The following is a 12,753-nucleotide window of genomic DNA, read 5'->3' as shown; positions in this document are numbered from 1 at the left end:
ATACATACATACATACATACATACATACATACATACATACATACATACATACATACATACATACATACATACATACATACATACATACATACATACATACATACATACATACATACATACATACATACATACATACATACATACATACATACATACATACATACATACATACATACATACATACATACATACATACATACATACATACATACATACATACATACATACATACATACATACATACATACATACATACATACATACATACATACATACATACATACATACATACATACATACATACATACATACATACATACATACATACATACATACATACATACATACATACATACATACATACATACATACATACATACATACATACATACATACATACATACATACATACATACATACATACATACATACATACATACATACATACATACATACATACATACATACATACATACATACATACATACATACATACATACATACATACATACATACATACATACATACATACATACATACATACATACATACATACATACATACATACATACATACATACATACATACATACATACATACATACATACATACATACATACATACATACATACATACATACATACATACATACATACATACATACATACATACATACATACATACATACATACATACATACATACATACATACATACATACATACATACATACATACATACATACATACATACATACATACATACATACATACATACATACATACATACATACATACATACATACATACATACATACATACATACATACATACATACATACATACATACATACATACATACATACATACATACATACATACATACATATATATATATAACCCAAAGTTAACTCGACGTATGTGGTGAGCAAACAAGCATTCTAGTCCACTCTCACTCTCCGCACCTGGTACATCCCAACACCATTAAAACAAGAGGGAATAATATGTGTGTGTTTGTATAGATAAGCACCAGAGTGAGGTCATACTGTTATTCTTATTCCAGCAAAACCAAGGCCAAAGCTAATAACTTCTAAGGTGTTCCATTTTGTCTAAGGAAGGACAACATTCCCTCAACAGAAACGTAAATATTCAATTGTGCACACTGAACATACTTAAAGTAGTACAGAGTGATTGATTTATGGTTAAAGGTATGCAACACAGACAGGCGCTACTTCTTTCCTACGTTTTGAACCCTGCGGGTTATAAAACAGCGCAGCTAATTTATGGATTTTTCTTCACAGATGGTCGTAATGCAAATAGTTAAAAAAAACAAAACAAGCAAAGACACTGAAAAGGTGTGTTATTGTTTGTGCTATGGCAACATTTTTAGGACTTCTGTTTAGAGCTTTCAACCAGAAGTAGAAGTGCCGTCCACAGCGTTTCTACTCGTATGGATTCGTCATTTATCACTCCAAGCAACATTTGTAAGTTTTAGAATATCCATCCATCCCTCCATTTTCTACCGCTTGTCCCTCTCGGGGTCGCTGGAGCCTATCTCGGCTGCATTCGGGCAGAAGACGGGGTACACCATGGACAAGTCGCCACCTCATCGCAGAGTTTGACAATATAACTAAAACAATTCATACTTATTAAACCATCCAATGTATGATGTCTGTAGGATTGTTTTCATGCATATTGTACGTGCTGTTAGCATTAGCTAATATGCTAACATGTTTACAAGTGTTATTATACAAGTTTTGTCCTAGCTGCCATCACAGAACTAAACAAGTTGTAGTCCCTTGTTTTGGTGTAATTCATTATTTTATTCATGGTATGTTATTATGGCGTGTCCCAAATCTTATCAGATTGTGATTTCATTTATTATTCTTTTTATGGGGAACTTTGAGTACATTTCCAATCTTATAATCTTGACAAAGTAACCCTTGTTAAGTATTTGTATTGCATGTCTAAGATTTAAATGTTTCCTGTATGTTTAATGGATGTCCTGATCTTGCCTAACGGAAAACATTCGGGTTCTAATAAATTAACCGAACCTAACCTGACCGGGTACTAATAAAGTAACCTAACCTAACCTGACCAACACGTCATCGTGGCGTTTTTGAATCCGTTTAGCTGGTTGGAGAGCTAGCTTCCGCAGCGAGTGGGTCCACGACGATGACTTCTGTTTTGTTTGATAAGCCGTTTTACTGCCGTGTTACGGACATCGTTTGAGGAAAAAAGATATGTAAATACATTTTTACAAAATTTTTCTGTGTAAATAACTCATTTCGCAGCGTATATGTCTGTAGCAAATATACGTGAAATGTTTTTTTCTTCTAAAATTTAGTAAGTCGGTGCGGCTTATATACGTGTACCGGTATATATATATATACATAAATAAATAAATATATAAGGTAACACTTCAGTATGGGGAACAAATTGACCATTAATTAGTTGCTTATCAAAGTAACAAAGACTTAATTTAGAGTTATTTGGACACTAGGGGAACATATAAGGGTTAGGGTTGGGTAAGGGTTAGGGTTACTAATAAGCAATAATTCTGAGGTTATTGAGGGAAGACTTACTGGTTGTATAATAATAATATTCATGCAGAATAAGGCATTAATAAGTACTTAATAATGACTCATTAAGAGCCAATATGTTACTAATTTGCATGTTAATAAGCAACTAATTAATGGTAAATATGTGTTCCCCATACTAAGGTGTTACCATATATATATATATATATATATATATATATATATATATATATATATATATATATATATATATATATATATATACACACACACACTACCGTTCAAAAGTTTGGGGTCACATTGAAATGTCCATATTTTTGAAGGAAAAGCACTGTACTTTTCAATGAAGATAACTTTAAACTAGTCTTAACTTTAAAGAAATACACTCTATACATTGCTAATGTGGTAAATGACTATTCTAGCTGCAAATGTCTGGTTTTTGGTGCAATATTTACATAGGTGTATAGAGGCCCATTTCCAGCAACTATCACTAACATCTAATGGTACAATGTGTTTGCTCATTGGCTCAGAAGGCTAATTGATGATTAGAAAACCCTTGTGCAATCATGTTCACACATCTGAAAACAGTTTAGCTCGTTAAAGGACCTTCCTTTGAGCAGATTGAGTTTCTGGAGCATCACATTTGTGGGGTCAATTAAACGCTCAAAATGGCCAGAAAAAGAGAACTTTCATCTGAAACTCGACAGTCTATTCTTGTTCTTAGAAATGAAGGCTATGCCACAAAATTGTTTGGGTTACCCCAAACTTTTGAACGGTAGTGTATATATATATATATATATATATATATATATATATATATATATATATATATATATATATACACACACATACATAAATAAATACATACATATATATATATATACACACACACACACATACATACATACATACATATATATATATATATATACATACATATATTCATACATTATATAAAATCAAATCAACTTTATATATAGCCTATTATTTGCGCACTATTAACTAGTGATGCACCCAGAATTCGTCCCCCGAAAAAATACTTTGCTCACCGAAACCGGATACTGTGATGACGACTACACTTCTGCTGGCGGCCCGCGTCTTTCTCCGCTCACACAAATGACCAAAGATGACACAAAAGTCGCATTCAGGTGGCATTGCCATTCATACTGAAGTCACATTTGAAAAGACCGGAGTCCAATCGGATTTGGACTACCTCCTGATGTGGCCTGAATCTGACGCAAAAAGATCAGATTTGAAGCGTTTTAACTAGCAAACAAGTCTTATCTGTCTCACTTGAGGGCAAAAAAAATCAGATTTGGTGTGCAGTGTAAACAGGAGCCCAGTACTGTATTCGGAGTATCATTGTTGCTGATGTTTGTGCATTGTGTGTAATGTTACAGTGGCCAAAGATATATAATATACTTCTATAGTCATATTATAATATACTCTGTCTTGTTTTTAATGAATATTTACACCTACTACGCTATCGTTTTTTTAATGTCTGTCTTTATGGCGATCCTTGGAGAGCCGAGTGTTTTCTGGGGTGGTACTCTGAGTACCCCGGGTCTGTCTCATCCTAAAATGTGCAGCGAGTGAGAAACGAATCAATGTGCGTGAACTCACGGCTGAAATAATATACCGGTACGCTTATTACCACAATTAGGTCATTGTACCGTCAAACTTCTGCAAACAACAGGCAGCGAAAAAAAAACTAAAAACGCCCTGCTGCATTCCTCCCATGCCGGACTTGGCCCTGAAAACCTCCACACAGAGGGAAAACACAATGCTTAAGACTGAAACTGTGTGTGTGTGTGTTCTTGTATTTCTACCCTTCTTGAGACATCAACAAGGAAAAGTAGCTTCCATGTGAGGACCGGTGAACAAGTTAGAGCATAAATCATGGTGCCAATACGGAAAACCATTGCATCTAATAGAGAATGTCTCATTTGGTGGTGAAATTTATCAAAATATGGGTGGTGCCAAAAAGGAGGGATTTTTCAAATTGACTGTGTGTCGGTTTTAAAAGTGCTCCCCCTCTGGTCAACATATGAAATAACAAGTGTGTGTAAAAATTTGAAGTGCTCCCCCTCTGGCCAACATATGTAATAACAAGTGTGTGTAAAAAAATTGAAATGCGCCCCCTATGGCCAAAATTAATTAAAAAAATTAAATAAATATTTCTTTAGAGACATACTGTAATTACTTTAAGTAAATAATGAAGATTAAAAACCAATTACAAACAAAAAAATCAACAACAACAACATTTTACTCACAGCTTACCTTTTTTATATTTGCATAGTTTGTATTAGGGTTGTACGGTATACCGGTATTAGTATAGTACCGCGATACTAATGAATCATATTCGGTACTATACGGCCTCTGAAAAGTACCGGTCCGCCGCCACCCTTGTCGATACTACTATGATTACGTCGATATTTTTTGGCATCACATCTTATTTCGTTTAAAAAAAAAATTATATTATGTTTATAAACTCCGGAAATATGTCCCTGGACACATGAGGACTTTGAATATGACCAATGTATGACCCTGTAACGACTTGGTATGGGATCGATACCCAAATTTGTGGTATCATCCAAAACTAATGGAAAGTATCAAACAATAGAAGAATATGTGATTATTCAGTGTTTCCCATAAACTGCCAAGATACCTGTGGCGGTGGGGGCGTGGCTATGGGCGTGGTCACCATGACATCGAGTAATTTGCATAATTTACTACAATGATATGATTTTCTCTTAAAAGGCCCAAAAATGTATACTTACTAATTAATAAAAACAGTTTTGTTTTAAACGTCCATCCATCCATCCATCCATCCATTTTACAATATAATTACAACACTTTATGTACATATTTATATACAGATTTGAACAATAAGTTATTCACTGAAAAATATTTATTAATTGTGGTTCTTACAAAAAATATATCTTATAAAATATAAAAGCTAAAATGTCTCTTAAAGCTCTGCCCCTTTAAGTAGTGCATACTAAATAATTTAACTTTAGCCTACTACTACAACCATGTTATTTACCAGCAACATAAAGTGAAACAGAAGCAGAGGTGTCCTGCCACAGTCAGTAACAAATAAACAGAAAACAGTAGTGATCAAATACAAATAAGGCAACAAGAGAAGTATCCTACACTTCTCTTTTGTAAAGTAAATCTGAACAGCCTATATGGGCATCTACATCAACTATATGATTTGCCTCAGAAGCTGGACAGGACTAAAAAAAAATTAAAAAAATATATATATGTATATTTGTGGCGGACGTAATTCTTTCGTGGCGGGCCGCCACAAATAAATGAATGTGTGGGAAACACTGTTATTACATTTTAACAGAAGTGTAGATAGAACATGTTAAAACAGAAAGTAAGCAGATATTAACAGTAAATGAACAAGTAGATGAATAATTCATTTTCTACCACTTGTCCTTAATAATTTAGACAAAATAATATAATGATAAATGACACAATATGTTACTGCATACGTCAGCAGCTAAATTAAGAGCCGTTGTTTACTTACTTACTAATAAAAGAAAAGTTGTCTTGTATGTTTACTATTTTATTGAAAGACAAACTTACAATAAGAAACGTATGTTTAATGTACCCTAAGTACCGGTACCTTTTTGTTAAAATAAAGCCATTAAAGCCATTTTTCGGGTCCCCTTTATTTAGAAAAGTACCGAAAAGTATCAAAATAATTTTGGTACCGGTACCAAATTATTGGTATCGGGACAACACTAGTTTGTATATATTATTAATGTTGTAAATACAACTCTTTACATATCGAGAAAGGGTGGTCCTAAAGAGGTAGGCATTTTTCAGAGGTCTCGAGATGGTAGAAAATACAAGAATGTGTGTGTGTGTGTGTGTGTGTGTGTGTGTGTGTGTGTGTGTGTGTGTGTGTGTGTCAGTGAAAAGGGAAAACAAGCACATTTCATCATGTTCAATGGCTGCATTTGCTTACTTTTCAAGCCCTCCAATTTATCAGCGAGGTCATCTTCATCCCTGTACTTCTGGTCTTCCAGGAATTCCTGGAAGGGGAGGCAAATTGAAAGGGTTAATGTCCAAAAGGGTAACAAAAACCAAAAAAAAAAAACACACAGTGACTCACAGCAGAGACGCTGGATGAATGTCATATCTCGCACGCTGGGTAGTGTGCGTGGAAAATAAAGTAGGACACCTCCAGAGGGTGTGAAGGAAATCAGGGGGAAAGAAGGGCCAGAAGGGATCCACACTGATGAAATTATAATGAAGCAATCCGCCATGTGGGAGTCGGCGTGGCGCAGAAAAGCGACACGGAGGAGCGGCACATTCCCGTTTGACCTCTGCAAGTCTGCTGTCGCCGTGTTTAATTTAGCGGGACGAGTCACAAGCTCCAATCCATACGCAATGCATTTGAACAGGGATCCTTTTATAGGTCATCATGGCTCTATGGTTATCATCACATTGGGAAACCAACTGCAAAAGCAGGTCAAACTAAAGGGAACAATAATGTTGTGTTCTCTAAATAGACAACGCTCACACACACTGGGAGTCAAATATATTGTACATACAAATACACATATACACACATACACACCGTTACTCATACATACATACATACACAAATACAGTACATACCTACATACTTAAAGTTCGTACATCCACACGTACATTCACTGTACAAACATACATATACACATACTGTACATATACCTGTACATTCACTGTACAAACATACATATACACATACTGTACATATACATTCACTGTACAAACATACATATACACTTACTGTACATATACATTCACTGTACAAACACACATATACACTTACTGTACATATACATTCACTGTACAAACATACATATACACATACAAGTACATATACATTCACTGTACAAACATACATATACACATACAAGTACATATACATTCACTGTACAAACATACATATACACATACAAGTACATATACATACATACACTCATGCATAACTGCTGTCTAACAGCAGCTCCTTGAATTCCTTGAATCCCTTCTAAGTCTATCTGATAGCTCAGTCACAGCTCTTTTTATACCAAATATGTGTTATATGTCGCACGTTTGCACCAAGAAAAATTCCTAGTTTGTGAACCCGTTCTCAAACAATGGCAATAAAACTATTCTGATTCTGATAATCACGTTTCATCAAACATATATTAACGTTGTTGCCCTAGGGGAAACTGGGTAACACATGGCACACCGACAAAGCTTAACCTATTGTTACTAAAAAAACAGCATACTGGCACCATACTTATTTTGATTATTGTTTCTTAGCTGTTTGTACATGTTGCAGTTCATAAATAAAGGTTTATTTAAAAAAAATAATAAAATAAAATATATATATATATATATTTTTTTAAAAGCCTCTACGCATGCGCATAGCATAGATCCAACGAATCGATGACTAAATTAATCGCCAACTATTTTTATAATCGATTAGTTGTTGCAGCCCTATATATATATATATATATATATATATATATATATATATACACAGCAAAAAGTGTTATGCAGTCACCTTGTGCCTCGTCCGGTGTGCAACAAGGACAGACACACCTGTCTTGTTTTAATGCATTTTTGTTCTGGAGCACTTTGAGATTTGTTGTTTGTATCTAAAGCGCAATACAAATAACATCTACTATATAGAGAACAATGCCCATGTTGTGGCCTGGTTGGACATGTTAATATTGTGTCACAGAGCGGAAGCAGCGTATGGATTTAGGCGACTATTATTAGAGTGAGCGGCTTAGAGCGCTCTGCTTCATTCATGATGGTGATGATGATGAGCACGTTGATTTGAAAAAGGCTGCAGAGGAATGCACTATGTGGCCTCGACCTGCTTTCCACGTCCTCACAGTGAGGGGATTGATAACGGGCACAAATTAAAAAAAAAAAACAGAACAAATAGGGCGCACCACACACAGGCTTTAAATCAATTAATGTTTTTACTGGTAGACCACTCATTGTATTGTTTTGCTTTAAAGCAACTTCCAATGTTTTCATACTACTTTTTTCCCCATTTCCAACAGAATACCAATCTTGGAGGCTTGAGTATTGAGTATATACTGATATCGGCACAGATCATAAATACTTTTCTTATTTTGTAGTGTGGAATGTTATAAAACGCTTGATCAATTGCTAAAACACAGAACAATAGTAGGTATGAAAAACACTAACCTATTTATCATGAACTGTCACTGTCAACCAGAGGTGGGACCAAGTCATTGCTTTGCAAGTCACAAGTAAGTCTCAAGTCTTTGCCCTCAAGTCTCGAGTCAAGTCCCGAGTCAAGACAGGCAAGTCCCGAGTCAAGTCCAAAGTCAAGACTAGAAAGTCTCAAGTCAAGTCCCAAGTCCTGCATTTTGAGTTTCGAGTCCTTTCAAGTCCTTTTAACCACAGACTAATATTTTTACACAGATTGTGTATGCTTTTAAAACACTGTATTTATTTATTAAAACAAGTGCATTTGAAATTGCAGGGAAAAAAATGGTGCTGACATTGCAATTCATAATAGCACTATTAACCAGTCATTTTAATAGTTTAAACAATTTTAAACATTTAACTCATTCCTTTACAGAATAAACACATTTGCAAAAACAAACATTAACATACTATTGGTTGCATTTTATGAAAATAACATTACCACAAAGTTGAGAAGGAGCAAAGATCTTCAATTTGATGATCAATTTGAATTTCAATTTGAATATGTGAGAATCACAAAGAAATCTTCTGGGGGAGGATGACACCCCTACAGGGGTTTGGTTTACAAACTTTCAGCCCCACCTAAAACAAAATTCACCAGCCGCCACTGATTATGATGCATTCTCATTTTAGGCAAAGTATAAGACAATACTTTCTTAACAGTATAATTGTAACCAGGAATAAGTCTTCAAGTAACAATATTCAAATACTAACATTGTTGGGTAAGACAGCATTTGGGTTTATTCTGAATCCAGTGAAACAGATTGGTGGTTTTAGCTGATATAAAGACTTTCAGGTGTTTATATATGTTTAAGTATTTGGCAGACGCTTTTATCCAAAGCGACATACATAAAAAATAGATATAAAACAATCACTGTAAACATTATCATTTAAGGGAAGAATGTAATACAAAATATCAATACAACGTGTCAAGACAGAATAAACTCTCTGCTGCTGCAGCAACAGAGTTACAGTCTATAGGTCCCTAAAATATATAGATATCTAATGTATTCATACATTGTTTATGTAGGATATACGCATGTATATATAATCTAATCATATTGTTTCTTCAATTTAAAAATAGCTGACCGTTTTTTCCCCCTTCTCTGGGATTATATTCCCAGTTTTGATCTCGGACGTCTGGTTATTTATAGCGTATAAGAATATTATATTACTGTTAAGCAAACTATGAATAATAAAAACGCCAAAACATGTGTCCGTTATCATAGCTACACGTATGACAAAAAAAACGCGTGAAAATCAGTGGTATTCAGTGAGGTAAGATGAATTAAATTTGCTGACAGTTCATTGCTCCTGCCAAATGAATTGCACTGAGTGGAGCGGATCACCACTCCAAGATGGCGGCTCCGCGTCTCGTCTGCGCCAGTAGGCAGTAGCGCTCAATGCTGCGTACCCTTATAAGATGTCTATGGTTATGACTTTAGCAGTGAGTTTACAGCCTCACTGATTTAACTACACAGCAAATAAAAGTCATGTTACTTAGCCAATAAACGTTACCATACATTCAAAACTTACCCTTCTTTGTGCAACTTCAAATGTCGAACGAAGTTGGAAGTTGTTGCGTCTCCGTCTGTAATATTCGAACTGCGTGATTTGCATACGGCAATTCGTTTTTTGTTGACCAAGTCGTAGTTTTTATACCCGAACGAAACCAACTTTGGCATAATTGTTTGTCACTGCCGCATTGTTTGACAACTCATGTTCGGTGGTTGTCCTGCAATTGGATTGGATGAGAGCTGTGGGATGAAAACAACGTAGATTTAATTTGATTGGCTATTGTACTGACAGCACACACGCTGACACGCAGCACACACGCTTATAGACACAGACGTATAAAATGAAAGATACGGAGCGCTCCCAAATAACTTTTTAAGGTTTGGGTTTTGGGGAAAGTAGCAAGTCATGTCAAGTCAAAAGCCTCAAGTCCAAGTGAAGTCACAAGTCATTGATGTTAAAGTCTAAGTCGAGTTGCAAGTCTCTTTACATTTTGTCAAGTCGAGTCTAAAGTCATCAAATTCATGACTCGAGTCTGACTCGAGTCCAAGTCATGTGACTCGAGTACACACCTCTGCTGTCAACACATTAAGAGAAAAAACTGAGTCTGGGGGGGCCAAGGTGTATGTGTGTATAAATGATATGTACACATTTAGCTGTAAAAATATGCTGTACAGTATGTGTGTTTGGGTCCCTTTTTTTCAGGAACACAAATACCAAAAGTCACAATGTCCGATAGAATTCTAAATAAAAGTTATGACAGACCGCCTCAAAAAAACGGAATGGAATTTTACAGTTTTTTACTAAATGGGAAACCCAGAATGTACATTAAAATAAAGAAAGTGGGATTTACAATATTAACTATGAACAATAAAACACTGAATATTAACAACATATGAACATCACTCCTCTTTTACTTCTCAGACCAGCTCCTTGATAGACATCTTTTACAATCAAGCAAAACAACAAAAATGTAACAAACGGCAAAATATGAATGCAAAGTGTAATAAACACCTACAATATGATATATTATCACGTAAAAATGTGCTTCCGCATCTGTTCCTGACACATGCGTTTGGGGCTGGCTGCCCTGGAAACAAACCCCGCCCACTCTGCTTTGTTCCTCGTCTGAGCTGCTGTGACGTAGATTATCTTAATAACTCCTATTAACACCCAAAAGCGCATATTTCAACAATTGAAATACTTTCTATAGTTCAAGACTTACAGTAATTTAAAAACATTTTTTATAGTTTTAGATATATGTGTGCTAGTTCTAGCTATTAGGCTGTTCTAGTTTTTATTTTTTTTATTATATTTTTTTAATGCACTGTAGCACTTTGAGGTTGTTTGCTCAATGTTAAGTGCTTTTACAAATAAAATCTATTATAATTATTATTATTATTATTAATATTATAAAAACAGCACTGCACATCATTATGGTGGCCACAGTTTTGATGTTAAAGGTCTAAAAAAAATATGTAAAAAGTGCGGCGGGCCGGAATAAAAATTTTAACAGGTCGCATGTGGCCCGCGGGCCGTATTTTGCCTGGCACTGACCTAGAGGCCACAATAACTAATGAAATCAAGCTAATAAAGCAGTAAGTTGAATGATGTGAACACGGTTGTTACTGGACACTTAATATGTTTCTCCTTTGGAGACTTTGTATGCGTTAATAATATGCAAATGATGCTTGTTTATTTTGACAAATTTGAAATATTGTTCAATTAAGGACACTTATTACAAATCTTTAGCTGCTGTGTAGCTGCTCGCTCCTAGGAGCTTATAGCCTACAACGTTAACCTTTTTGTAAATGACTTGACTAAAATACAAGAAAAGACAAACCTGTGTGCTAATTAGAGGACATTTAGATGTGAACTGGCTTGTATCGATTCGGAGCGTTTATATCGGAAAATTTAGACCAGGGGTCAGTGAGGGCCACATCACAGTTATGGCTGCTCTCAGAGGGCCCCTCACAACCGAAAATAATTTGATTAATTACAAATTTTTAGGGATTCACCTCATTATATTATTATACATTTGATTATTATATTTTACCACACACTGTAAAAAAACATTGTGGAGGGGGGCGTGGTCTGTGGAGCGGGGTGTGGAAGGACCGGCCTTGAAGCACAGCTGGCAGTTGACTGGATTACCCAGCTGGGGCTGATCATCCAATCACCTGCCATGCTTATTAGCAGCAGCCGGTCCGACACACGAGGGTTGGAGTTGGAGCGAGAGAGAGAGAGACACTAGAGAGCAAAGTAGAGACACGCCGGACTGAAAAGTCCTATCTATATACTGCCGAAACGCAAATTATACTAGTGGATGAAAATAAAAGACTTGATCCAACCTGAATACCGGACTCTCGTGCCAGTGTGTGGTGGTCAGGGGAACCCACTAGAGGGCAACTGCTACAAACATATTTAGATATTTCAGCAAAAAACTGGCAGCTCAGTCGT

General features: G+C 35.5%; 1 protein-coding gene across 1 annotated transcript in view; it reads right to left on the bottom strand.

Moving 5' to 3' along the window:
- LOC133655162 (allograft inflammatory factor 1-like) overlaps window positions 1–12,753 on the bottom strand; it is a 46,762-nt gene that overhangs the window by 29,069 nt on the left and 4,940 nt on the right. Inside the window, exon 3 of the mRNA XM_062055099.1 lies at window positions 6,521–6,587. Coding sequence (XP_061911083.1) covers window positions 6,521–6,587 — 67 coding nt within the window. The remainder of the gene's footprint in view (window positions 1–6,520; window positions 6,588–12,753) is intronic.

Source organism: Entelurus aequoreus, linkage group LG08, assembly GCF_033978785.1.
Source record: "Entelurus aequoreus isolate RoL-2023_Sb linkage group LG08, RoL_Eaeq_v1.1, whole genome shotgun sequence".
NCBI classification, from domain to species: Eukaryota; Metazoa; Chordata; class Actinopteri; order Syngnathiformes; family Syngnathidae; genus Entelurus; species Entelurus aequoreus.
This window is presented reverse-complemented; position numbering and strand designations above follow the sequence as displayed.